The following is a 26,305-nucleotide window of genomic DNA, read 5'->3' as shown; positions in this document are numbered from 1 at the left end:
CTTTTAATCCCAGCACTCAAGAGGCAGAAGCAGGCGGATCTCTGTGAATTTGACACCATCCTGGGCTACAGGGCAAGTTCCGGGACAGGCTCCAAAGCTACAGAAAAGCCCTGTCTTGAGAAAAATAAATAAATAAAAATTTAAAATTAAAATTAAAAACGTGTGTGTGTGTGTGTGTTTAAGTTAAATGCAGTGTTACAAATTGAATTGGTGGAGAAGGGTATATTCATTGTGGCAATCATTACATTTTATATACATACATACATGTATATGTATATATATATATATACATACACCATATTCAAGGTAAACATAGCCATTCTTTGTTCAACAGTTTTAGATAAAAAGAATTTTTTTAAATAAAGAAGTATCAGCCAGGTATGGTAGCACATGACTTTAACCCCAGCACTTGGGAGACAGACACAGACAGATTACTGCAAGTCTGAGGCCAGTTTGGTCTACATGGCAGATGCAGGACAGTCAGTGCTACACAGGGTGAGTCTCAAAAAAAAAAAAGGAAGAAAGGACAGAAGGAAGGAAACAAAATTTAATTGACTCATTAATAAAAATATCATACCAAACTGACAGTCAAACTTTTATACCACTGAAATTTCTAAAAGATCGTCTTCCGGTGGTAGTTAAGAATGGAACAGTGGGCAGGAGAGACGGCTCCGCAGGTAAACGGGACTGCCACCATTCTGAAGACACGACTTTGATCCCCGGTCCCCACACGGTGGAAGAGCGGATTCACACACGCCGTCCTCTGGCCTCCACGTCTACACCCACACATTGTATAATAAATACACAGAATGCGACAGAAAGATATACCAGCTTAAGGGTCGGGTGAAGCCAGATCCACAGCTGCCTATCCTCAGACGTATCCCCCGTGGTCTTCCTAGGCTTCCAGAGAAACGTGACAGGCCCCAGCGTTTCTCGGGGATACGTATTTGCCCGGTAAAGCACGAGACTCCCTTGTCGCTTTCCAGACAAGCAGTGAACTGCAGCGAAGGTCAGTCCTGCAACAAACACAAGCAAAACACCCTGACTTCAAGGGCTCACAAGAAGCCTTGTTTCCTGAGAGCCATACTATTAACCACTGTTGGTCTCCACAAGAAGCTTTAGTTCCTTTATTTAAGTCACAGCTTAAAAGAGAACCAGGCACACAGAGAGCTATCCAAAAAGATTTGTTGAATGAATGACTTCATGAGTTTCAAGTTGTTTCCACCTAAGTTCACTCCACAGAATAATGGCTCACTTTACACAAAAAATGCTATTAGAGATTTAAATATCAACTCAACCTTTCTTACGTTAACACACACACTGGGAGTAAGAATATCTCACACATTGTCATATTAAAGCTATGAAATGTTACAGTAGACATCCATTCAACAAATTTATAAACACACGAAGATTAAAACAGTGCCCAGCTTTGGAAGCGATTACCTGTGTCTGTGCTACACATCTGAGAAAGTGCCCTCAGTATTTCCTCCTCTTTGCCCTTCAACTCCAAACAGCAGTAATACGATAAGTCCTGAACAAAGAAAAAACATAATTAAATATGCTATGATCTGTTTACAAGGCTTTAAAAAAAATGCTAAGAAGTCAATGCTATATCAGAAAACCTGCTGAGAGGCACAGGAGGTTAAAAGCATGTACTGCTCTTGCAGGGGACTCAAGTTCAAGTTCAGTACCCGCTTTGGGTGGCTTTACAACTGCATAACTCCAGCTTCTAAGGGGATCTGATCTAACACCATTGGCAAAAAAGAAAACCTGTTCTAAGACACAGATCAAACCACCCAAAACCGCTTCCACAACTCAAAATCTACAGCCTGCCTACTACTATACATTAGCAGATATTCTGAAGCCAATCTGAGTCAAAGGTCAAAATGAATCTTCATTTAATTCATAACATACAGAGTCCTACATTTTAGCAAGCATATTTTATTTTATCCCACTCACATTGGCTAGTCCAAAATGGGCTGTAAAAACTGCTGCTTCTAAATAAAGTATTGTTCTTTCCTCAGATCGATGCAAGGTAAGAAGCCATAGGAAAGGAGCAAGACAGAGAATTTCACAAAGTGAGCTTTAGTCAGGCAGTCCCTGACTTGAACAGCACACGGCAGAACTCTGACATAAGCAGTGAACTTGTCCTGTCTCCCTCCTATGCTGTCCTGGCTATGCCCGTCTGACTAACACACAAGGAAATCAAGAGAACAATCTTGCTACTGTAGATAGGATGAAGAACCCTGAAGAACTGTGGCAACAGCTACAGCCTTCCCTACAACCTCACAACCGGTCCTACCGTCCCTTGCATTGCAGGAGAGGGCACCAAGGCACCGAGATGGCTATTTGTGCAACACTACATGGTTCAACAGAAGCAGCATTCATGCCAGGACCACTGACACCCAGACCAACCCTAACCACGGAAGCTTGAAACAAGCCCAGTTTACTCAGCAATCAGAACCAAAAGACAGAATTAGAGCTGTGCTTTAGACAGATCCCGAGCAATCTCTACCATCACTGGCCTAGAAACCTTCCTGCCAACAACGGCGCCCTCTCAGTTATCCGTGACCATATGGACCTCGCCCAAATTTGTACAACCAGACTCCCAGCTCAGAAGCTGTATGGTGAGTTACCCAGACCTCGTCTATGAACAGAAACTTCCTACCTCATGCTGTGGTTGTAAGGACTGAATGATGGAACACACAGAAAGCACTGAAAACCGGCTGGATATAGACGGCCCTAGTCCAGTATTGACTATATGAGACCCTGTCTCAAAAACAAAGAAAGGCACACGTCCCTTAGATGTCCACCTCTCCCACTAAGGCTGCTTCATCTCCAGCACAGCCGTGTCCCAGTCCGCACAGAAAAGACTTATCACAATGATATTCTTTGGAACAACCAAAAGCAAGTTCTGGGAAGGCTCCCGGTCCTGCAGCAAAGCACACCTGAAGGAGGCAGAGGTTCGTCATGGCGCGGTAGCTGGCCCGGTGGCTCTTGGACGTGGGCCTCTCCCCGAGGCAGTAGCCCCACCTCTTCACCATGTGAAAGCGTTTGGCATGCCAGATGTGAGTCTCCAACCATATGTTCTTCTTCTGTCTACGGTTAAATTCCAGCGTCCGGTTTATGTGACATCTTCGGGCTTTGTGGCATTTATTTTTTGAAAGCTCCTTTTTCTGATGAGCAGCTTTCTCTGCCTACAGTTTAAAGAAGAAAGGCTGACCCTGTTGGTGAGCACCTCAGGCCACAGCTGAACGTTAGAGTTCAAACGTCTATGACACATGGGGTGGAGACCTGGCAGGCCACTTTGCTTAACTGGTTGGTTTGGAGTCTTCCTCACACTGGTCAGAGAGGGAGACAATGGAAAGTGAAGATTTCAGAGGCAGGAAAAAGGAAGCAAAGTTCTAACACTTGCTAATAGGCAATCCTCATCTTTTATGAAGATACAATACTTATAAAATTTCAACACACAAGGCTGGAGAGATGGCTCAGTGGTTTACAGCACGTTGTTCTTGCAAAAGACCCAGGTTCAATTCCCAGCACCCACATGGTTGCTCACAACCACCTGTAATTTCTGGTGCCCTTCTCTGATTGTCTGGGCATCAGACAAATACATAATACACATACATGCACACAGGAAAACTTTCATACACGTAGGACAAAGGAAACAAATGTAAAAAAATGTTCAACATACTAGCACAAGCTTCATGTGGCTATTAGCAGACAGCAAGATTAATCAAACACTAGCTTCTTTAACTTTTACATAAGAAATACAGAAATGGAAACACCAATTCACTCATTTAAACACGCTACATTTTGCTAAGAAACAAACCTCACATTTGATTGATAAGTGCAAAATTCCTGGTTAGTTTTCACACTTAAATCTCTTTTATTGTTAAGCTAAACTTCTTTGAAAATAAACTCTTTATAGTTTACCCCTTGAAAGGTAAGAATTTCAACTTGCTGGAGTCTAACCCGCTCCCAGCACAGTACCAACACACTGTAGGCATTTGATAAACACATCTTGATGCATAAAGTAAAGAAGGGTAGCTTAGCCAACTTTAGAGTAAAGCCCAAACATAATTAGATCTGTATAAAAAGACTAAAACCAAGTTCAAACTGCAATCCCAGCACTAGGGAGGTAAAGGTAAGAGGATCGGTTTTTTAGCTACGGATCACATTTAAGACCAGCCTGTGCTATGTGAGACCCTGCCTCAAAAAAAAAAAAAAAAAAAAAAAGAAGGGAGAGAAGGAAGGAGGGAGGACAGAGGGGTTCCAAATGCTATAATTTAAACTCTTGTTTTAGAGTGGGAATGGGTCTCACTATGTATCCCTGGCTGGCCTGAAAAATCACTACATAGACCAGGCTGGTCTCACACTCAGAGAGCTCCCCTTGCCTCTGCCTCCTGAGCCTTGGGATTAAAGGACTACTAAGAGCAGCTATAATATCTAACTACCTGCTAAAGTAGCCAGAGAAGGTGGACAGGGCTAGATAATGATCAAAACAAAAATATTCAAGCAAAGAAACAAAAAGAATGGCACAGTAGGTGTGTTGATTTCCTTAAAATTCTTCCGGGCCAACACTTGTGAACCCTTCTGGGAACTACCAACCTAAACGTTAACACTAAGTGGATGCCTACCTCTTTTTTGGCCAACTCCTGCAACCGTCGAGGAAGGCGTTTGACATTGTGGCTCATGGCTCTTCGCCTCATGTGCCTTGGAAGAGTCTGAAAAACCAGCGAATTCGATGACTTCTGGGCCACAGCTTTTAACATAGCACTGATTTCAGCAGCGCGTGCTTGGGCAAAAGTAGAGGCTGTAAGGGAAACGCCAAGGTCACTGCCAGGTTTCAGCAGGATCAGATCTGAATCGAGCGCTTACAAGCCAGACACCACGACTCCCACGAGTAAGCACCAATACTGGTCATTTCTGTGTTCTAGTCCCTGGAGAAGATTCTTCAAGGCTGACACTTTACCAAGTTTTCTAAAAGAATTCCATTTTCAAGCTAGGAAAAATTTCTATCTTCCTAAATATTGTAGTCCGTAAATAAGGTTAGCCAACTTTGGAGTTGTGAAGAACAGAGCCTGTAAGCACTGTACAGTCATGGCACAGAATCACAACCTGTGCTTCCTATCTCTGTAACTGTGCCCTGTGCTGTGTGCACACGGCTACATGCACCCAGATTCATATGTGCAGGGGCCAGAGGAAGACATCTGTGTGTTCCTGTCACTCTCTGGTCTCCAGCTGAACCTGAATCTCACTGGTCTGGTTGGACTGGACTGGCCAGGCAGCTCCTGGGGTCAACCATGCCCAGCTTTTCACACACAAGTGTCCCAACCCCTAATCACAACCATTTTTTAATCGCAATGCTCACAAATGAAAAAACAAAGGGGAAATCTCTATTAAGAGCTTGATTTCAAGGGGGTCATCACTTTCTGCTTTTTCAAAACCTGTAATAATTATTATTGGTTTTTTTTGCTGAAAACAGAATCAGTGTCAAGCTTCTCTTTCTGAACGTATCTCTTTCTGTAAACTGGTGCTAGTGAAACAAACAAATTCATCTAGAAACAGAGATATCAGAAAGCACACCTAAGTCATATTCAAGGAACACAGAGTGTAGGTGACGGTGGGGACGGAGGTGAGGTGAACCTGGAGGCCAGGCTTTCAATCTCGGCTTCTACAGCCTCTGCGGTACTTTCAGAGGGAGAGGGAGAAGGAAGTTAGGGGAAGAGCTTACAAACAGACTGATGAGAGGACTCAGAGAGAATCTGAAGAGAGAACACCAGCCTAAGGATGCAATGGTGGGCGCTCAGGCTAGAGGTCAGCAGTGGTAGTAAGAACAGAGAGGGGGAGCCAGGCAGGGCAGCAGACAGCAGCGTGCTGGCTCTAGAAACAAAGAGCTCAACCTCCTTACCCACACCTACCGGTTATGTATTTGGGGATCTCCTGGGACGTGCCCTCAGGACCCGCTTTCCAGCCTCCCTTTTTCTTAAACATGATTTTGGAGGAAGATTGCTCATTCCCATCAGACTCAGGGAGCAAGTGGGGACTCATCTTGTTCTGCCACTGCTGTGAGGTTCCAGAATGAAGTTCTAGGAAGTTTTTAAAAATAAAACAAAAGAAGTATGTTACGAGAGGTAGGATAACCATAGAGAATTAACCTGTTAACCCTACAACCATCATACAATTTTTATTATTTGTCCATACTCGTGTGTGTTGGTGTGGGTGTGTGCATGCGTTCATGCATGAGCACAGGTTCCAAGGACTGAACTCAGGTCTCCAGGCTAACCCACCAAGCACTTGTACACTCTCAGCCCCCACTATCTTTTCTTCTAAGAAGAATCTCGGGTAGCAAGGTGACTTTCACAAGAACAAGCCCAAAGTCACAAACTGAGTTAGGCAGCACAACAGGTACTCATGTCAGTGAGACACAAGGACAGATACAGCCGATGATCGTGTCAGTGTGACATACTGACACGTGTAACAGTAATCACACTGATGTGCCAGGTCAACAGAAACAAGGAAACTTTCTCCTTTGAGATTTCCAACATAACATGAATTATTAATCAAAGCCCTGTAATTGCTATGGTATAAACATCTGCAGACAGGAGAGGTCAGGGAGAACTGCCCAGGGTTCCTGGCTATCCCATTGGGATGTGAATTAGGCCTCTATAGCCTTAAAACACATTACAAGGTATGTCACTGTGAGCTATAAATGAGATAATATTGGCGAAGGCTATACCACATAGCAAAGTTGCAGAAGATCCATTTTTAAATCAAATCTAGAGCTTAAGAATTTAAATCTAGAGGCTGGAGAGATGGCTCCAAGGTTAAGAGCACTGACTGCTCTTCCAGAGGTCCTGAGCTCAATTCCCAGCAACCACATGGTGGCTCACGGCCATCTGTAATGAGATCTAGTGCCCTTTTCTGATGTGTAAAGATTCATGCAGGCAGAACACTATATATAATAAATAAATCTTTAAAAGAGAGAGAGAATTTAAATCTCACGTTCAACCAATCAGGTCTAAAGCACCCTGCTCCTTAAACAACCTCTCCAAACTGGCCTTCTCTACAGCTGTCCAGTGGACACCTCCACCCTACCATTTCACAAGGGTCTCCAGTTATCACATTGGTTACTTTCTCTTAGGAAATACAGGGGTATAACTTAAATCAAACATATCAGCTCTAAAATATGCATAATCATACTATGGCAATATGTCTATCTTAAAAAGTCAAGTGAACCCTCAGTGAACAGCAAACCTCCACTCCAACAAAATTATCTGTCCTCCCTTCTTCCTCCCCTTTCTCTTTGCTTCCCTTCATGTCTCTCTCTCTCTCTCTCTCTCTCTCTCTCTCTCCCTCCCTCCCTCTCTCTCTCTCTCTCACACACACACACACACACACACACTATATATATATAATATATATATATATATATTATATATATATAGTGTTCTGAGTGGAACAGAGAACTTAATCTCAAACACATTGTAATTTTATGTGTCATTATCACATGGACTCAAACATGGCACATGAATTAAGGTCAGAGGACAACTTTCAAAACTCAGTTCTCTCCTTCCACCATGGGTTCAGGGAATGGTACCCAGGTGGTCAGGAGTGGGTGGCCTGGGCATCTCCCACTGAGTACTGACCCACTGAGCACCTGACCCACTGAGTACTGGACCCACTGAGGAGTACTGACCCACTGAGCACCTGACCCACTGAGCATCTTACCAGGCTGTAATTTTAAAGTCTAGAAACAATTCATACTGGTGGATTCTATTGCTTTCATTTTGCAAAAAAAAAAAAAAACAGAATGAAATTCAACTGTTAAGTGACTCACATGGGGTGACCCCAAAGCTGAGAGTCAAACCCCAGGCAGAGCTGGAGGTCCTTGCACTGCTCCGTCCTTTTCCATCCTCTGGCCGTGAGAGGAGAGCAGCTGGGAACCAACACTTGGGCCAACCAAAGTTCCTCTGGCCTCTACCCACCCAGGGATGACGGCATGGCTCTGCCTTAGCATGGGGTTACAGGTGAACTTTAACGAGAAGACAGACTTGCAAGATCTACTAACAGAGTTTTTCTGTATCTCTCCTTAAATCAATCTAAATTGTTTACCTCTGAGATGAAGGCTAGCAAACAAAACTGGCAAAAAGCAATTTAACTCAAAATAAAGTAGAAAGGACACTGTGTTCATCTTACCTTGTTTTTGAGATTGAAAAGGTCTCCCTGCTCCAAAATGGTGCTTTCCACCTCTTTCAGCCCTAAAGCCAGAGGCTAAAGTCACATTAGTGGGCTGGTTCCTCATTTTCTTAGCATGTTTTCTTTCTTTTGCGTTCGACATTTCTGGAAAGGAAGCAATACACTTAACAGACGGAGAGAAAACTCTTATTTTGAAAACAATGAATTGCCAGACACTGTTGTTCACATCAGCATTGGGGAGGCAGAGGCAGGAGGCTCAAGAGTTATCCTTAGCCACACAGCACGAGACCAGCCTGCCTACCTGAGACCCTATTTCAAAACACAACAAAAGGATTTAATTTTAAAGCTGGCCAACAAGATGGCTCAGCAGGTAAAGGGACTTGCTGATGAACCTGATGGCCTCCATTCAATCCCTGGGACCTACACAATGCAAAGAGAGAGTCTACTCCTTAAAGTTGTCCTCTGACAACTACAAGCTCACTGTGACATACCCCTAGGCCCCCACACTAATAAATACCAAAGGTAAAAACAATATATTTAATAAACATTTATATAGCTCAAAATCTGATGACACCAAAAGATTACCATCTATAGCAGGTGTTCCGAGAAAGCCACGAATGGTGTCCATACCCAAAACTCATCTCAACAGAAACGCACATGAAGCAGAGGCCCTGGATTCTTCTCTACTCTCCCACGGACAGAGTAAAGCAGAGGCATAATGACCAGCACTGCAGTGATGGCATGCCAACGACGGCATGCACACTCCACTGTGGGATAAAGGACACCCGGAACCCTTTACGGAATTTAGAGGCAGCGTTTGTGTTCCAGCCCCTGCGTGGCCACTTACTGTCTCCCTAAGCCTAGCTTCTCTCTGTAAAACAAGAGACCAGCACCCACTCTCACGGTCTCTGTAAGTACTGGATAAGAATGCTGAAGGCAGAGTGGTGTGGGATTGGGTTTCCGTGTGTTAACAGCTACACTGAAGCTGCTTTTCCAATCTGGGTAACCAGTATCCTTAAAAACGGTTTTGTTTGCCGGGCGGTGGTGGCGCACGCCTTTAATCCCAGCACTCAGGAGGCAGAGGCAGGCGGATCTCTGTGAGTTCGAGGCCAGTTTGGTCTACAGAGAGAGTTCCAGGACAGCTAGGGCTGTTACACAGAGAAACCCTGTCTTGAAACCCGCTCCCCCTGGAAAAAAAAAAAAAAAGTTATTGAGGGGTAGAGAAACAGGGTCTCTCTGTGTAACCTTGGCTACTAGCCTCATACCTACGGAGATCTGCTTGCCTTTGCTTCCTAAGTGACAGGCACCACAAAAAGAGGAAGAAGGAAGGAAGGAAGGAAGGAAGGAAGGAAGGAAGGAAGGAAGGAAGAATAAACAGGCACATCTACTTCAGAAAGTGCAAAATTGGCTTTTATCTTTAATAAATAAATTCAATAAATCTTTAATAAATGGTAAATTTACACCAAATGCACTAAAGAATTGCTTTAAAATAAACTTCTTTATGATATATTATCGGTAACTGATTTGTACATCTAGTTCATATACCGGGGTCGGGAGTGGGAAAACGCTGAAGTCCTGAGCTAGAGGAAGTTGACGCCCCTGACACCGGACCCCAGTCGCCCTGAGGCGATCTTGCAGTGAAAGGAGGCAGGGGATGACGAAAGGCAGACCACACCTCTGCTTGGTTCCCCTTCAGTGAGCCACCCCGCCTCTTTAGGGAACCAGAATGGGGTGCAAGCGCATTCCCAGCGTGGGTTCTGCCTGGCAGGGCAAGGACGAGCATAAAGCTCCATGGAGCGCAGCAGCCAGAGGCTCCGGACTGGAAGAGGGCCTGCCCGGGCAGCATGGACCTCGGTATGAGAAAGATGCCCCGAGCCGACCCCGCCACTGCAGGCCGGCGTGCGGTCCCACACGCTGCCCCCACGAGCTGACGAACCCCGCTAGGCACCAGCTCCTAACACCAACCTGCCAGACTCTCTGAGGGTTCCGCGGGTCAGAAAGCTCCCACCGCAGCGACTGAGTGAGCAAGCGAGCTGAGGACGCCTGCGCCAGCACGGCGGCTTCCTCCACGTGTCCCGGAGCCGCCCGCGAACTACAATTCCCATCATGCCCTGCGAACCCACCCGGGGGTGGTACCTGAGGCAAATACCCTGGTGCCTAGAGTTGTCTGGTCAGAGGAGTGAGAAGAGTTGCTGTAGAGTCTCCTTCTGGAGGATCTTCGTGAGAGGATTAGCATGTCGTCCATAATCAAAAAAGTGATCAGCACCGCAAAAGCCCCGGCGGCCATCGGTGCCTACAGGTAATGATTCCCATGGTAGCACAAGGACCGGGTGTGCACGGGTCACCCATTTGGAACTGCGGCCGCTGGAGGTCTCAGAACCGACCCCTTATAACACGCGAGGAAAATGAGTCCAGAAGGGGGACATTGCACCCAGATCCCCCTCAGGGAATAGGGGAGGCTTAGTGTGCCCAGAAGCTCGCCCTCCAGGGACTTTGGCCCCGTCTGGAGCTGCCTGACTCTGGAGCCAAACTTGCCTAAACTCGCTTTCTCTGGTTAGAAGTGGTATCACCCACCCACACACCTCCAGTCCCTCGGCTTTTGCCTTTGTGGCTTCTAGTTTGGGTTTTCGTAACGACTTTGTTGAGAAATAACAAACTAGTCGGAATTCTCTTCCTTTCATGGGTACAATTCGCGGCTTGCACTGTGCGCAGAAGTTGTCCAGCCATCACCGCTTGCTACTCTCGAAACCTTTGTATCCTTCCTGAAATAAGCTTTCGTTCCGCATGACCTCTTATTTACCTCCCATCGCTGTAGGGTTTACCTGTTAAAGATGTGTCCCCATAAAGTATCCTACACCATGTGGTCCTCTATGGATGCAGCTCAGACTAACCTGGAACCTGCTGGTCTGTTTCAGTGTTCTTAGCTCTGAGGTGGGGAACTGCACACTTCTTAAAACCTGGGGACCAGCTTGAAACCTTATTTTCTCAAGATGCCTCGGCTTTAAAAGATTCCTGGATCGTATCTTACGTGTTCTCGCAAACTTCCCCCTCGTTAATTCCTTCCTAAATCTTCACTAAAGTATGTCCAGAGCCAATTTTCCTTTTGAAAGAGTAGTTTCTGATGTAGTGTCTCTTCACTGTGAATCAGAGCTGCAGGTTTCCTTTCTGCAGCTGCAGCATTTGGAAAGTGGAAGATGTGTAGTGGTGCCAAGTACTTAACTGATAGGAAAGTGTGTAAGAAGTGATCCGGTGTGAAAGACCTTCACCTATATGACAACAAGAAAGCGTCCGTGGATGCTACTTGACAGGCGCCTTTTCTTCTTCAAGTTGTCTCAAGGTCAAGCTAGCTGACTAGCTCAAGGTCACAAGGTCTGACAGTTTGGTTTGAACTCAAACCCTAGCTCCCTGAATACCACACTATCAAGAGAAATAACATTCAGGTGTGGAAGAACAGTCATCATCTCATCATCATCATTATCATTATCATTATTATTATTATTATTATATAGGGTTGGAAATGAAACTTGACGGTGTGAGAGACCAAATGAAAGGGAGGAAAACCAATTCTCTTATTTGGAGCAGAGAAAAATAAAAAGATTTAGAAAACTCCTTGTGAAAGGTCTTTAGGTTAAATTTTAAAGGTTGGACATCCCGTTTATGGCAGTGTTGTGAAGTTCGACTCTTTAAAGTTGAATTGTTGAGGATTTGCATTCCTACCGGAGGAACTAGTTAAGTGAAGGCACAGAGATAGAAGAATACAGGATGCACAGTTTGGGGGAAAATAGTCTTGCAATTGAAATGCTTTATTTTTCTCCCAAACTATGTGCTGGGTGTTTTATAACTTTATACACATTTTCTTTGAAATGACTCACTTTCACTTAAATTAATTTTAAAAGGAAACTTTATCAGGATAAATAGGAAACAGTGCAACAGAAAGTAACTATTAAAAAAAAAACTCAAATAAAAAGTGTTAAGGTCAGCCCCTAAGTTGCAAAATTCTATTTACGTACTGCAATTGGCTCAAAGCTTTGGGCTGCTCTTTTTGTTAAAAGTGTTTCTGGCTGAGGCTGGAGAGATGACTCAGCAGTTAAGAGCTCTTCCAGGGACCCAAGTTTGGTTCCCAGCACCCACATGGGTCTGGGTCTGTTCACAACCATCTGTAACTCCAGCTCCAGGGGATGCAACACCCTGTTTTAGCCTTCATGGGTATCCACACAGATGGTGCACATACACACATGCACATAAATAATAATAACAATTTTCCATGTGTTCCTGGCTGAGGGTGGAAATAGCTCAGTAGAAAAGCCTGCTGAACATGTGTGACTCCCCACGCTATTTTTTTTAAAAAGGGATAGTTTCTTAAACTTGTTTTCTGAAAGTCATCTTTTTAATCCTTAATACAATAAGAAGGGTCAGAACCACAATTGCTACTTCTACTAATGCTTTCTTAGCCCTAACAATGTTCCATGTGCACAATTAATATTAATTAAGAGCTGACATACAATAAGTTGACTAATTTGCCAAGGTCACCCCCTGAGTGATGTAATACAATTTGAAAACAGTGTAATGAATTCCGGGGCTGATTCTGACCAATTTCATTTGTTGTCCCCAGCTTAGAAGAATTAAAGACAACAACAACAACAAAAATTCTCTTAATATGTTTCATTGTTTATGGCTGACCTTCTGGGAAAACATTGAAAAGTTGGAATTAAGAGTTAGACTTTAGCCGAGTGGTGGTGGCGCACGCCTTTAATCCCAGCACTCTGGAGGCGGAGGCAAGCAGATCTCTGTGAGTTCGAGGCCAGCCTCTGTGGTCTACAGAGAGAGTTCCAGGACAGCCAGGGCTACATAGATAAACCCTGTCTCAAAATGAAGAGTTGGATTCTGTCAGGGAGAACAGAGTTGGACTTTGGATTTAAATTCTTACTTGACTTCTTTTTACTTGTGTAGCCTTGCAGAGAGACTTTGTCTTAGTTGCTTCTTTATCTCCTAAATGAACATGATAGTAACCCCAAGTTCTTAAGCTTAAATAAGGAAGCGATCAGTCCAAATTTGTCCTGAAGCCTAGTAGCCCGGGTGTAGGCTTCCCTCTTTCTGTTTAGAACTGCTCTACATAGAGACCAGAGAGTCTGATCCCCATGCAGCACCCACACAAGCCCTGTGTGGTGACCCTCCTGTGACCACTGCAGGTGGGAGGCAGGGACAGAGAATCCCCAGAGCCAGCTGATTAGATAGACTAGTCAAATCACAGGTTCCAGGTTCAACTGAGAGACCCTGCCTCAGTATAATATATAAGGTGAAGAGAGGTTAAAAAGACTCCTGATGTCAACATCAGGCCTCCACAGGCACGTATGCACCAAAACTCAAGAACATGTATACACACACACACACACATACACACACGTTCCAAACATAGATAGAGGGAATCAAGAAAACATAGCAAAATATTTCTGATTAACTTGGAACTGATCAGGTCACTTTTTCGTCAAGCTGCGTGCAACACACACATACACACCACATAGACATACAAGAGAGAGACAAGAAAACATAGTATAATATTTCTACTTGAGTTGGAACTGGTGAGGTCACTGCTTTGTTAAGCTGTGTGCAGGGAAGAGACGCAACAAGAGTGTGCCAGTTTGGAGGGTTGTGGGGTGGTGAAACGTCATGGTGTTTGGACTTCCCACCCTGCATTCTGATCAAAGGGAGTAAAAGAAATGCAAGACGACCATTTGGAACTAAAGGCTTTTGTGCATGAAGTTTGTGGTGCGTACACTGTAGAAATTCTAGGTCCTCTAGAGAGAACTCTAATGTGCTGATCTGTTCAGTCCGCAGCGTTGGGGTGGACGGGCTGTTGTGTCACTGATTAGCTCGCCAGCTCAGCACATTTGAGGATGCCGAGGACAGAGTCTGGAGGGATTGCAACATCCGTGTGTGCCGCTCCATCTTGTTAGCACTGTCGTAATGCGGCAGGGATTGTGACTGGGAGCTTAATTGGAACGTTTTTGAGAGTTTTACCACCCTTGGTTTTGGGGTTGGTTTGGTGTAGGTAAGCCTCACACATGGTGATCCCAGGAATTCTAGGTTTGGACCATCATGCCTAGTGTATTTCTGGCCAGGAAGTAAAATAAAATGCTTTTAAGTGTCTGTAATCTGCACAGGTGAGAAGGTTCGGCAGGGAAAAGCATACAATGGCTTTGATCCTGGGAGCTACACGGTACAGGGAGAAAACTGACTCCTCCTCCAGTGTCCACCATGGTACACACACACACTCTCTCTCTCTCTCTCTCTCTCTGTCTCTCTCTCTCTCTCTCTCTAAATAAAATATATTTCAAAAATGGGGAGCAGGAGAGATGACTCAGTAGTTAAGAGCATTTCCTGCCTCTGCACAACACCCAAGTTTACTTCCCTGTACCCACATCAGGTAATTCCAGGGGATCTGAAGCCCTCTTCTGGTCTCTGGGCACCCACACACAATGTGTCGTACACTCACACCAACACACATAAGTAAAAATAAGGTTTATTGTTTCATGTGTATGGAGGTTTTGTTTGCGTGTGTGTGTACATATGCTGCATACATGAAGGGGCCAGAAGAGAGTGCCTTAGGACTGGAGCTAGAGACATTTGTGAACTACCCTGTGGATGCCTGGAATAGAACCTGGGTCCTCTGCACTCTTAACAACTCAACCAACTCTCCAGCGCCTAAATAAAATCTTTGAAAAATAAAAATTACAAGACAGCTTTAGAACCTAACAGCTGGAAGAGTAGGATTCTTAGGCCCCGAAAGTATCAAGTAGCCAATTGGTTTGTTTTTTTGTTTTTTGTTTTTTGTTGTTGTTTTTTGTTTTTGTAACAAACCTCTTTAAGCTGGGCAGTGGTGGTGCACGCCTTTAATCCCAGCACTCAGGAGGCAGAGTCAGGCGAATCTATGTGAATTTGAGGCCAGCCTGTTCTTCAAACTGAGTTCCAGGACCCTGTCTCGAAAAATCAAAATAAATCAATAAACCTTTGAGAGGTGATTCATATAACTCAAATAGTCTCAGCTTTGTTATTCTGAATAAAAAGATTTCTTTTTGCTATCATAAAGCTTTTGTTTATTTTTTTATTAATTTATTTATTATGTATACAATGTTTTGCCTGGGTGTATGCTTGTACACCAGAAGAGGGCACCAGATCTCATTGCAGATGGTTGTGAGCCACCATGTGGTTTCTGGGAATTGAACTCAGGACCTCTGGAAGAGTAGTCAGTGCTCTTAACCTCTGAGCCATCTCTCTAGGCCCAAAGCTTTTGTTTATTGATAATGCATTTGAGTTTAAACTCTTTTAGGTGTTGGGAAAACTGAAGATATTTTTATGAAGGGCCTAGTGCGGGTGGCCTAGTTCTACAAGGGTCAGTTAAAAGTTAACTAATGGTACTGTTCAACCTGAGAAAACTCACACATTAACAAGCTCGGTAGTTATCTGTCTGAAGATAGAGGTGGAAGAAAGCCAAGAGTCAAGAAGAACCATAGGCTCTCTCTCTGCGTTCTTGGTCAAGCTCCAGCACTTCAAAGTCCTTCACAGAACGTGGCTTTGACAGCCAGGACTGGTGGTGCTGCGTGCTTAGAGGGCACAGCAGCAGCAGCAGCAGCAGCAGCAGCAGCAAACACAGCATGCGTGTTGTGTGCAGAGAATCACCCTAGACAGCTGCAGTGTGGTCTCTGCCCTCAGAAGTTTACAGTCTGGGACATTTAACACTCCTTAAAGCCGAGCATAGCGAGACACACCTTTAATCCCAACACTGAGGAGGCAGAGGCAGGAGGATCACCATAAATTCAAGCCAACCTAGACTACACAGCGGGTTTCAGGTCAACCAGGACTACATGATGAAGCCCTCTCTCCAGCAAAAGTACTATTTTGAATGGGGCAGTGATAGCATACACCTTTAATCCCAACACTTGGTAGGCAGAGACAGGCAGTTCTCTGTGAGTTCAAGGACAGCCAAGGCTTCAAAGAAACCCTTTCTCAAAAAAAATTTTCAAAAAAAAAATATTATTTTAATGAGGAGACCTCTGTGATCTAGTGGAAACAGAGAGGTGGAGGGTGGGGTTGTCTCAGTGTATGAAACTACAATGGAAGAGAAGGTGATTAAAATATATCTTTATAATGCAATATGCTGTAGCTGTTAAAAATTAATAAAAAAAAAATGCCGGGCAATGGTGGTGCACACCTTTAATCCCAGTGGGAGACAGAGGCAGCAGATCATTGTGAGTTTGAGGCCAGCCTGGTCTACAAGAGCTAGTCCCAGGACAGCTAGGACTTTACACAGAGAAGCCCTGTCTTGAAAAACCAATAATAATAATAATAAATGAAAACTATACATACAGAAGTTCACAGTAAGCCTGTGAGGAATGGCTTGCTCTCAGAATGCATCTACAGCTATACAGCAGCAATAACTAACCTTTCCTCCACCGGACACCTTTTCTTAAGGGCTCCTAACAGTTTGTCTTTGCTGGAATTCAAACCATGTATAGTCAGCCGCTGAATCCGACAGTGGCTTGTTTTGTCTATTGGAATGTTGTTCCCAAATAGTCATGTAAAGTTTTTGGATGTGTTTTCATTCTCATTTACAAAGCTGCCCGAGGGATGGACTAACATTGGATAGCATGTTGAGGATGTGATGGACGTTTAAGAAATGGCCCTGTCGTTTTCCAGTGTGAAGGCTCGGGCTCTTTACTTTCTCCAGTGCATTTCATTCTCACAGGTGCGGCGTCTCTGCCCTGCTGTGATGTCAGTGGCTTCTTAGATTTGCGTGTGTGTGTGTGTGTGTGTGTGTGTGTGTGTATTGTGTGTGTGTGTGTATATGTGCGCGCGCACGTACATGCGTGCATGCACGTGTGTAGCTTCTTCCCTGTACTCCTTAGTTGTTTGTGTATCTTATGGAGTATCTGCCAAAATCAATTGCCTGTGTTTTATTAGGTTGTATATCTTAATATTATTTAGTTACAAGTTTTTCATATATTCTGGGTGCAAGTCCTTCGTTAGATATATGTTGTAAATATTCTCTCCCACCCTCTGACTTTTTTACATTCTTAAGTATGTCTGTCAATAAACAAAGTTTTAATTTACCAAAAGTCAGAGGCAGGCAGATCTCTGTGAGTTTGAGACCAGCCTGGTCTACAAGAGCTAGTTCCAGGACAGGCTCCAAAGCCACAGAGAAACCCTGTCTCGAAAAACCAAAAAAAAAAAAAAAAGTCAAATTTGTCAGTTTTGTATTTTACAACTTGTCCATTTTATATCTTATTTATTGCTATTTTAGCATTGGCTTTTATGTTATCTCTTTTACATGTGTGATCGGCTTTTGTTCATCTCAGCCAAGCAGTGCTAGTGGACAGGACTGTTTACATTTCTGGACAGGTGGGCTTGGATCCTTCCAGTGGACAGCTTGTGCCAGGAGGGGTAGTGGAAGAAACCAAGCAGGTGAGTCACCTCACATTAGAGACCCTTTCTGCCCCTGATCGTCCATGGCCCTGATTAGTTTAGTAGACATCAGCCGATAAATGTGTTTTCAGCCACTCACTACTTGATATAAGATTTTGAAAAAAAAAAAAAAACTAATTTTAGATTTATTATAGTACCCAAGACCACGCCCAAAGTAGTCCAGCATCTCAAAGGCCATTGGCTGAAGGAGTTCCCACAGCACCTCCCCTTTTGTCTAAATAAGAGAGTTTCAAACCCAATACAAGCTATATACAATAAGAACAGATATCGAGTATAAAAATTAGAATTATAGCCAGCATAAACAATACTAAGGAACATATGTTAAATGTTTTAATAATTATCCTATCCTAAGGAGTCTAAGTCTTGTATTGGAAATGGCTTGGCTAAGTCATGAGAGGAAAGTAACTACAACTATCTAATCTTCAACCCCATTGAAGACCTGAGAGGGGAAATAATATTACTTGAGTAAACAGGAAGTGCAATCAAGCAACTTCCAAAATGTGCAATAAATGATGGAGACAACTGGCTACCTGGGCAATCACTCAAAGTCTCATTTGTAACATTGGAGCGACCAACTTTGGCTAAGGCCTAGAGTAACTGACAGACCATTGTTAGAGGCAGGAAATTTTTCAAAACTGTGTTACCCTCTCTTGGCAAGGTTTGGCAGTGGTTTTTTTTTTTTTTTTTGGTTTGTTTTTTGGTTTCTTGGGGTTTTTTTTTTTGTTTTTGTATTTTGCTCATCCAGTCCAGACACCATGCATTGTGTCATTGGTCGAGGCATAGGCAGTTCCTTGCCCAAAGGCCAGTTTTGCCAAGAAGAAAACAAGCTCCAGGTGAAGTCTCTTCAGTACCCAACATTTTCTCAGGAATAGATTGGTGCTGCCAAGAGCAGTCATGTTTTATGTCAACAGAACCCTATGTTATTGAAATGCCATATTTTACAGTTTTTTGAAGTGGTTGAAGATTACCTGTCTATGCGGACTACAATCTCTAGGTATCTAAAGAACCCCTTTCTTCTGTCCTTGACTCCAGAGCCAGAACTACGTGCCCAAACTGCCACGTTCTGTTGCTTGCCGGGGCAGGCCCTCTCGTTCAATTCCATCTTCACCAACTTCCTGTTTTTGATGGTTTCCTTCATTGCCTAAGCTTGGCTGGCCCCAAACTCAGAGATCTGCCTGCCTCTTTCTCTAGAGTGCTGGGGTTAAAGGCGTGTGCTACCACCACCCAGCTCTAAACTTTTGTTTAATTCTTTTTTACAAACTGGAAGCTTAGCTGGATAGGATTTTGCCCTGAACTCACCACTGCCTTTATTCCCATTTAACATCAGGATTTTCTTTAATCTGCTTTTCTCCTATTTCACTTCCTGGTGCCCCTTTTCTCTTCAAATTGTACATTTTGTAACTTTCCTTACTTGACTCATTTTCCAAGTATGGCCACCAAAGTAACATAGTCAACACTAGGCATCTCGAAATCTCTGCCAAGTTGTAAATCCATAACTCTTCAATTTTACCTTAGACAGACTTTTTGGGACAAGGGCAGAAAACAGCCACATTTTCAGCACAATATCATGAGAATGTTCTCTAGGTCACATACTATTATTTTTCTCTTCTGAAACCTCTTGAGCCAGGCCCCTCAGCACCTCTGTCTTCCATATTCCTGCTAGTATATGGTCCATTAAGCCCCAGTTAAAACATTCAACTTCTTTTATAATTCAAAGTCCCAAAGTCCACAATACTCCAAACAAAAGTGGAATACCAAACTGTGGTGGTTTGATTGGGTATGGCCCCCCATAGACTCATATGTTTGAATGCTTGACCTATAGGGAGTGACACTATTAGGTGTGACCCTACTAGAGTAGGCGTGGCCTTGTAAGAAGTGTGTCACTGTGTGGGGTGGGCTTTGAGGTCTCATATGCTCAAGCTACACCCAGCGTGGGGCACAGTCCACTTCCTGTTGCCTGCGGATCAATATGTAGACCTCTCAGCTCCTTCTCCAGCACCATGTCTACCTGCATGCCACCATGCTTCTCGCCGTGATGATAATGGACTAAATCTCTGAAACTGTAATCCAGCCCCAATTAAATGTTTTCCTTTATAAGAGTTGCCATGGTCATGGTGTCTCTTCACAGCAATAGAAACCCTAACTAAGACACCCAGTTCCTAGTACCAACTTCTAGATTAGGCTTTTATTGCTTGAACACATTTCCTCCAACAACACCACACCCACTCCAACAAGGCCACATCTCTCATAGTGCCAGTCCCTATAAGATTGGGTTTTATTTTATGTGTATGGGTGTTTTGTCTACATGTCTCTCTGTGTGCCATGTGTGTGCCCAGGGCTTACATAGGCCAAAAGAGGGCATCAGAACCACTGGAATTAGAGTCACAGATAGTGGGAAAATGTCGTGTGGGTTCTGAGAATTGGACCTGTGTCCTCTGAAAGAGCAACCAGTGATCTTAACCATTGAGCCATCTCTCTAACCCCATATACAAAACTTGAAATTATGGCTGGTTCTGAGAGTGAGAGAAAAGGGATGAGAGAGACCTTTTCCCTGTATGTGGGGTTTTAAAAATAAATTTTTAATTGTTTGCTTTATCTGTATACTAAAGGACTGGAGAGACGGTTCGGGGTTGAAAAGCAGCCTGTTTCTCTCGCAGAGGACCCAAGTTTGGTCTGTAGCACCCACACAGGTTGTCATAGTAGCTGGTAATTCCAGCTCCCAGGGAATCTGACACCTCTGGTCTATGAGCTCCTGTATGCACATGTGTGGACCCACACAGAACACAGAGACACACATGCACACAAATGATTAAAAATAAATCTAAAAAAAAAATAAACACACAAACAAATATTATATTGTTACCACCTAAATGGGGAGGAAGAATACATTGAAAAGAGTAAGTTGAGGCTAGCATTTAAAAACTACCCCAGTGTCAAACATATACATAACTCATTAATAAGGGTTTGATTATTTGAGGTTTATTTTGAGTCTGGGGGGAGGGGTTGTTTTGGTTTTGAGACACAGTCTCATATAGTCTAGGCTGGATTTGAACTCACTCTGCAGCCATAGGTGACCTTGAACTCCTCATCTTCCTGCCTTAACCTCCCAAGTGTAGCATCCATTCCAGTATTCCTATAGAATAATACAGCCTTCTCCGTACATTCCAGAAAGATAGATTCAGTCCATTCAAGGAAACCAACACATCACTGACTGTGTGGAGACATCAATTATATGATTGTATATATTAGTATCTTGTGTGTGTGTGACAGAGAGAGAGAGAGAGAGAGAGAGAGAGAGAGAGAGATTATATAACATTGGCATCTGACCTTTCTGGCTTGATTCACAGGCTCTTACAAACTTGGGTGAGATTCTGAAAGCTGCCGGCTGTGACTTCACTAATGGTGAGCACCTGGGTCTTTGTTCAGTGTTAGTTGGTGGGTTTTGTTGTTGTTTGTGTATCTGCAGTGCCCAGGATCCAACTCAGGGCCTCTTGCATGTTGGGCAAGCAAGCATTCCGCCACTGGGTCATTTGATATCTCCTTGGTCTTTGTGAAGGACGTATGATGCCCAACAACCTGGGTCCCGTCTTAGTTGCTAAAGATTGCGGTTTTAATGGTGTGGGAGACAGCACATTCCGTTTCTTCACTTCCTGCTTTCGTCAGGATAGCCACAAATCACACACTGCCTTCCTAAGTCTTGTTTTGAGTCTGACGAATGAAAACTCTGTCTTCTAGTGGTAAAGACAACTGTTTTGCTGGCTGACATAAATGACTTTGCCACTGTCAATGAGATCTACAAGATGTGTGAGTAATTTGTTCGTCTTCCTGCTTACTTTTCAAGGAAAATAAATCTGCTAATGTAAATGGGTGTTGTTGTCAAGTAAAAGTGGCAGAGATGTTAAAATGCTATTTCGTCCTGAGCCAGTCCATCTTCTGCTTGGAAGCATACAGTAGGCCTCATGGAAAAGATCTAATGTATTTCTATCGCAGTTCCTAGGAATATTAGTACATAAGCCCTGCAAGTTCATTTTCCTAAAGCCTAATTTTATTAGTTTCTTTGGCTTTTTAACCTTCTCCAAAATGTTTTCTAGACATATAGCCTTATTGCTATTGCTATGATAAGGTCTCACTAATATCTTTGTTCTGGCTCTCTCAGAATCAGCAGGGAGTTACTTAACATTCCCATACTTTGGTCTCTTTGTATGTAAAGAGGGGACAGTCTTCCTCTGCCTTAGGAGGCTGTTGGGATGATTAAATGAATTGCCCTATAAAGCACTTGGAACACATGCTGGCACTGAGCAGATGCTACAGCTGCTGTTGTTGCCATGGCGGGGGAAGCGGGTCCCTGTCTCCTGGTGAGATGACAAAAAGGTGTGGTGTGGGGAAAACATCCTTATTATTCTCTGCAGAAGAAATGGCCAGAGAAGGCCAGAGTTCGTAGGAGAGTCCTCACTGAAGATAAGGAGCCATTCCCTACTTGGATAACTGTCCCATGGGTATCATTTTAAGGTCCAAACCATCCTCATCATTACAAAACAAAAATGCCTGATTATGTCTCTCATTGTTTTACAAAATATTTAGGAAAGCACTGAATGTCATAAAGTCATGTGGCAGAATATCTTGTCAGACAGTCTAAATTGAGCTTTTCTGAGGTGTCATTTGTGTCTGGGAAACAGCTGGGCCGTGAGGCAGTTCCCGGACTCCTGATGCTCCTGCTGAGACTAACCTGATGTTGTTCTGCATTCAGATTTCAAGAGCAACTTCCCTGCCAGGGCTGCGTACCAGGTGGCCGCTTTGCCCAGAGTAAGTACGCCGCAAGATGGCCAGTGCGCATGGGCACACGAAACCCTTCGTTCTGGAAGGGCACCCAAAAATAGTTCCCATTTCTCAGAAACATAAAGTCTAAAGGCAGTGTACTGCTATGTACCTAGAAAAAAAAAAGTAAGAAATCTTATAAAGCAACACACAGGCATGACCCAATCCAGAGATTTAAATTAGGAGAAAAACCTTAAGAGCAACAGTTTTGTGATATTACTTAGGGAATAAGATTGGTGCTGAGGGTTTAGCTCTGTAGTACAACCTTCCGCTGGAGGAGTGGTGGGTTGCTGGGCCCCTCCTGTGTGTCACCCTGCAGTCTGACTTCCTACCTGTCCTCTACCTTCTGTAAGGACCTCTTCAAATGGAACCCAGTGTAGAATCAGTGGAGACCTCAGGACAACCTTAGCTCTAGCTGGAGGAAGCTCTACATACCAGCAGGGTGTTTTAACACTCTTGCTAGTTTCTACTTATTTTAGAGTATTGGCCAGAGAATTTGGGTATTGGTACTATTATGTATCCTCATTAAAAAAAAAAAAAAATTCACCTGGTCTCTCATTGAATAAAAAGAGTCTAGACTTTCCACTGGAATGATGCTCTCTGAACCGGTGGCACACAGGGCCACCATTATGGTTTTGGTGTCCCCTCACTAGGGCCTCTTTTCCTGTGTGTCCTGCCCGGGCTGCACACCTACAGCACAAAGGCAGGTCCCGCTCACTTCCTGTAACTTGCCAGTAAAGACCTGGTGTCACCTAGCAGTATCCTTTGCTGTTCTAATTAGTTACTGTTAATTAGTTTCTGGAAAGGGTCACTGGATGTTGAGCTTGGAAGCAAAAGACATGGGTTTGGTCAACCGCTGTTTATCTTTGCAACTTGGGACAACTTGACCAGCCTCTCTGAGGCCAGTGCCTCATTTCACGACTAGGGCCGCTGCAGGTATCCGATGATCTAACGCACCTGAATGTACCTAGCATGATAGCCTGACCTGCGGCAGGGTTTTTTTTTTTTTCTATTCTTTGCTTTCTGTGAAGAGACGAAAGGTAAAAAATGCTGTGTTGCCAGATGAGCGGTGGTGGCGCACGCCTTTAATCCCAGCACTCTGGAGACAGAGGCAGAGACAGGAAGATCTCTGTGAGTTGGAGGTCAGCCTGGTCTACAAGAGCTAGTTCCAGGGCAGGCTCCAAAACCGCAGAGAAACCCTAGCTCGAAAAAGAAGAAAAAAAAAAAAAAAAAAAGCTGTGTTGCCATTAGTTGCATCTGTTTTGAGAAGGTATTATTGAGCCTTAATTTGTATCAAATGATGGAGACAGTGTTCCAAAACTGCAGTGAAACCGGTCTCGAAAAAGAAAAACAAAACAAAACAAAAAAGCTGTGTTGCCGTTAGTTGCATCTGTTTTTAGAAGGTGGTATTGCGCCTTAATTTGTATCAAATGATGGAGACAGTGACTCTTGTTTTCTTTCCAGGGAAGTCGAGTTGAAATTGAAGCAGTTGCTGTCCTGGGGCCGTTCAGCTCAGCCTGACTATAAGTGGCCAGGCTGACGTTGACTCTGGATCTTTTTAAAATGTCTTTCACGCCTTAATTTTTACGAATGATGCTGGGAAGTATAAATGTGACCAAAGTAGCTGAGGTCATCGAGGAAACAACCTCACGCACGGAGAAATGAATTGGAGATTACTAGGTACACTGGCTGATGTTCTAACTGTACTTACACGCACTCACATTGCTGAGTGAGGGAAGGCTCAGCACAGCTACTCACGTGAGTAGCAGGAAAGGGGAAGGTGAGCTGTTCATGACAAATAGTAAGAGCACAGCTAATTAATTAAATTATTAATTTTTTCATGTGAAATATTTAGTCCTCGTGTTAGATATAGGGAACTAAATCAAAATAGTTGAACTTGAACAGTACAGGAGAATAAAGTGACCAAAATCTTACACAGATAATATTTTTCTAATGGAAATAAAATAGATGTGTAATTTTACCCGGTGTGGTGGTGATCTCTTATTTTTTGACACTTTAATTATACATTTAAAAATACTGCCTAAAAAAATAAAATAAAAAAAATGATAAAAATACTGCCTAGGTGGTTTTCTGGTCTTCCTTTCCTGTCTCCTCTGGGGGGGGGGGGGGGGTGGGAAGCCATCCAAGAGCATTTGTATCCATTAAACCTGGGTTTTTTATAATTTGGAAAAAAAAATACTGCCTAATGCCAGGCATGGTTGCACATACCTTTAATCCCAGCACTCAAGAGGCAGAGGCAGGCAGATTTCTATGAGTTCAAGGTCTACAAAGCAAGTTCCAGGGCAGCCAGGGCTACACACCCTGTCTCAGAAAAATGAATAAATAAATAAGAGTTAAACACACTACAAGATACCTAAAAACAAGTCACCCATATTTCTTTGCTATTATTATTTTATTTATTTTGTTATTTTTGAAACAGGTTCTTGCTGTGTAGTCTTGGCTGGCCTGAAACTCACTTTGTAGACCATAGTGGCCTCCAACTCAGAGATCTGCCTGCCTCTGCCTCCCCAGTACTGGAATTAAAGGTGTGCATGTGTCACCACGCCCAGCCTGTTGTCATGTTCGTATATAACAAATTCATATATACTCTCAGAGTATATAGAGCCTGCCTTGTTCTAAAGGGCACAACAGATCAAAAGGAATTTGTTATCTGTGTATTAACAGTTCAAACTAACACACCAGAGGAGGCTTTCAAATACTTCATTCGTTCTAATAACATATTTGCTTAATCAAAGTTGGAAATGTTGAGCCAAATAATCCTATAAAAATTTTTGGCCATAATTTTTCCTACTTAGTCATCAGGAAATGCCATGGTCACACAATGGTAAAGGACATTTGTCATAGACAAGTATTCTTATTAACGCTCCTGTGTTGGCTCCTGTGAAGAAAAAGAAAGATGAGCCAGACCTCAGAAAGACTTATAGTCGTCTCCTAACTTCTGTTTGCTCGGCGATAGCGACCCTTCAGGCTTCATAGTTATTTTTAAAGAGAATTCTAACCCGGAGATGTAGCTCAATAGATGAGTGCTTGTCTTGGAAGGCCTTAGGTTCAGTCCCCAGGGCCACGGGGGAGAAGGTAAGGATAATAGTTTCAAATACCCCAATCAGTTCACTGTTCAGCCATCACTCCCTGCCAACCAAGCAGATCCACTTAGGCCCAGCTGATTCCTCTAAAACACTAACTGATAGATAGCTATTGTTACAGTACCACTGAGTGATCGCTCGCTGTTCTCTCTAGGGAGTTGAGTGAACAGGTTCCAGTGAGCTGTGCTCAGTCAGTAGACTCAATATTCCAGCCAGAGTTGTGTTCTGACTTCTTATAACAAGTTTTGAAAACAAAAGGAAAGGAAAATATTCCTTCATGTACGTACATGTTAAGGGCAATGATTTTTAGTTGATTAGATCACGAATAACATTTATCCTCTGAATTTTATATTTTCTGAAGTTTCTTCAATGAATATATATTCATTTGTTACTGAGTTTTGGTAAAAGCTTTCCTTTCACTTACAACCTAAGTACTCCATGTGTGTCTAGAGAGTCCCTACATAGAAACTTATTTTTAGATCCCCTTCACCTCAATTGATTAACAACCTCTGATATTCATGAAACTTAAAACTGATCCATAAAATAATTACTAGTTGAAGTAACTCCTTGGTTATCCTCCGACTGAGCCACTGGAGTGAGGTGGCAGCTGGAAAGGTCACCCAGGGCCCAAGATATCTCTAGTGAGAGCTGGAACCCAATTGTCTTTCTAGAAACACCCTGTGCTTGGAGTCTCTAAAAGCACA

The 26,305-nt window shown here is 43.5% G+C and overlaps 2 protein-coding genes across 2 annotated transcripts in view; one reads left to right on the top strand and one right to left on the bottom strand.

Moving 5' to 3' along the window:
- Pop1 (POP1 homolog, ribonuclease P/MRP subunit) overlaps window positions 1-10,281 on the bottom strand; it is a 28,562-nt gene extending 18,281 nt beyond the window's left edge. The window contains exons 1-7 of the mRNA XM_050161235.1: window positions 10,168-10,281; window positions 8,203-8,346; window positions 5,925-6,092; window positions 4,641-4,816; window positions 2,949-3,197; window positions 1,444-1,531; window positions 829-1,016 (exon numbers count right to left, since the gene is read on the bottom strand). Coding sequence (XP_050017192.1) covers window positions 829-1,016; window positions 1,444-1,531; window positions 2,949-3,197; window positions 4,641-4,816; window positions 5,925-6,092; window positions 8,203-8,344 — 1,011 coding nt within the window. The 5' untranslated portion in view covers window positions 8,345-8,346; window positions 10,168-10,281. The remainder of the gene's footprint in view (window positions 1-828; window positions 1,017-1,443; window positions 1,532-2,948; window positions 3,198-4,640; window positions 4,817-5,924; window positions 6,093-8,202; window positions 8,347-10,167) is intronic.
- A 52-nt stretch (window positions 10,282-10,333) lies between these two features.
- Window positions 10,334-24,478, top strand: Rida (reactive intermediate imine deaminase A homolog). The gene is made up of 6 exons (XM_050162495.1): window positions 10,334-10,501; window positions 17,556-17,661; window positions 21,030-21,084; window positions 21,418-21,486; window positions 22,430-22,485; window positions 23,962-24,478. Exons 1-6 carry the CDS (start codon window positions 10,437-10,439, stop codon window positions 24,016-24,018), a joined length of 408 nt encoding a protein of 135 aa, XP_050018452.1. The 5' UTR covers window positions 10,334-10,436; the 3' UTR covers window positions 24,019-24,478.
- The last annotated feature ends 1,827 nt before the right edge of the window (window positions 24,479-26,305 follow it).

This window comes from Alexandromys fortis, unplaced genomic scaffold (assembly GCF_014885135.2).
Source record: "Alexandromys fortis isolate MF-2015 unplaced genomic scaffold, M_Fortis_MF-2015_v1.1 scaffold_17, whole genome shotgun sequence".
Classification (NCBI taxonomy): domain Eukaryota; kingdom Metazoa; phylum Chordata; class Mammalia; order Rodentia; family Cricetidae; genus Alexandromys; species Alexandromys fortis.
This window is presented reverse-complemented; position numbering and strand designations above follow the sequence as displayed.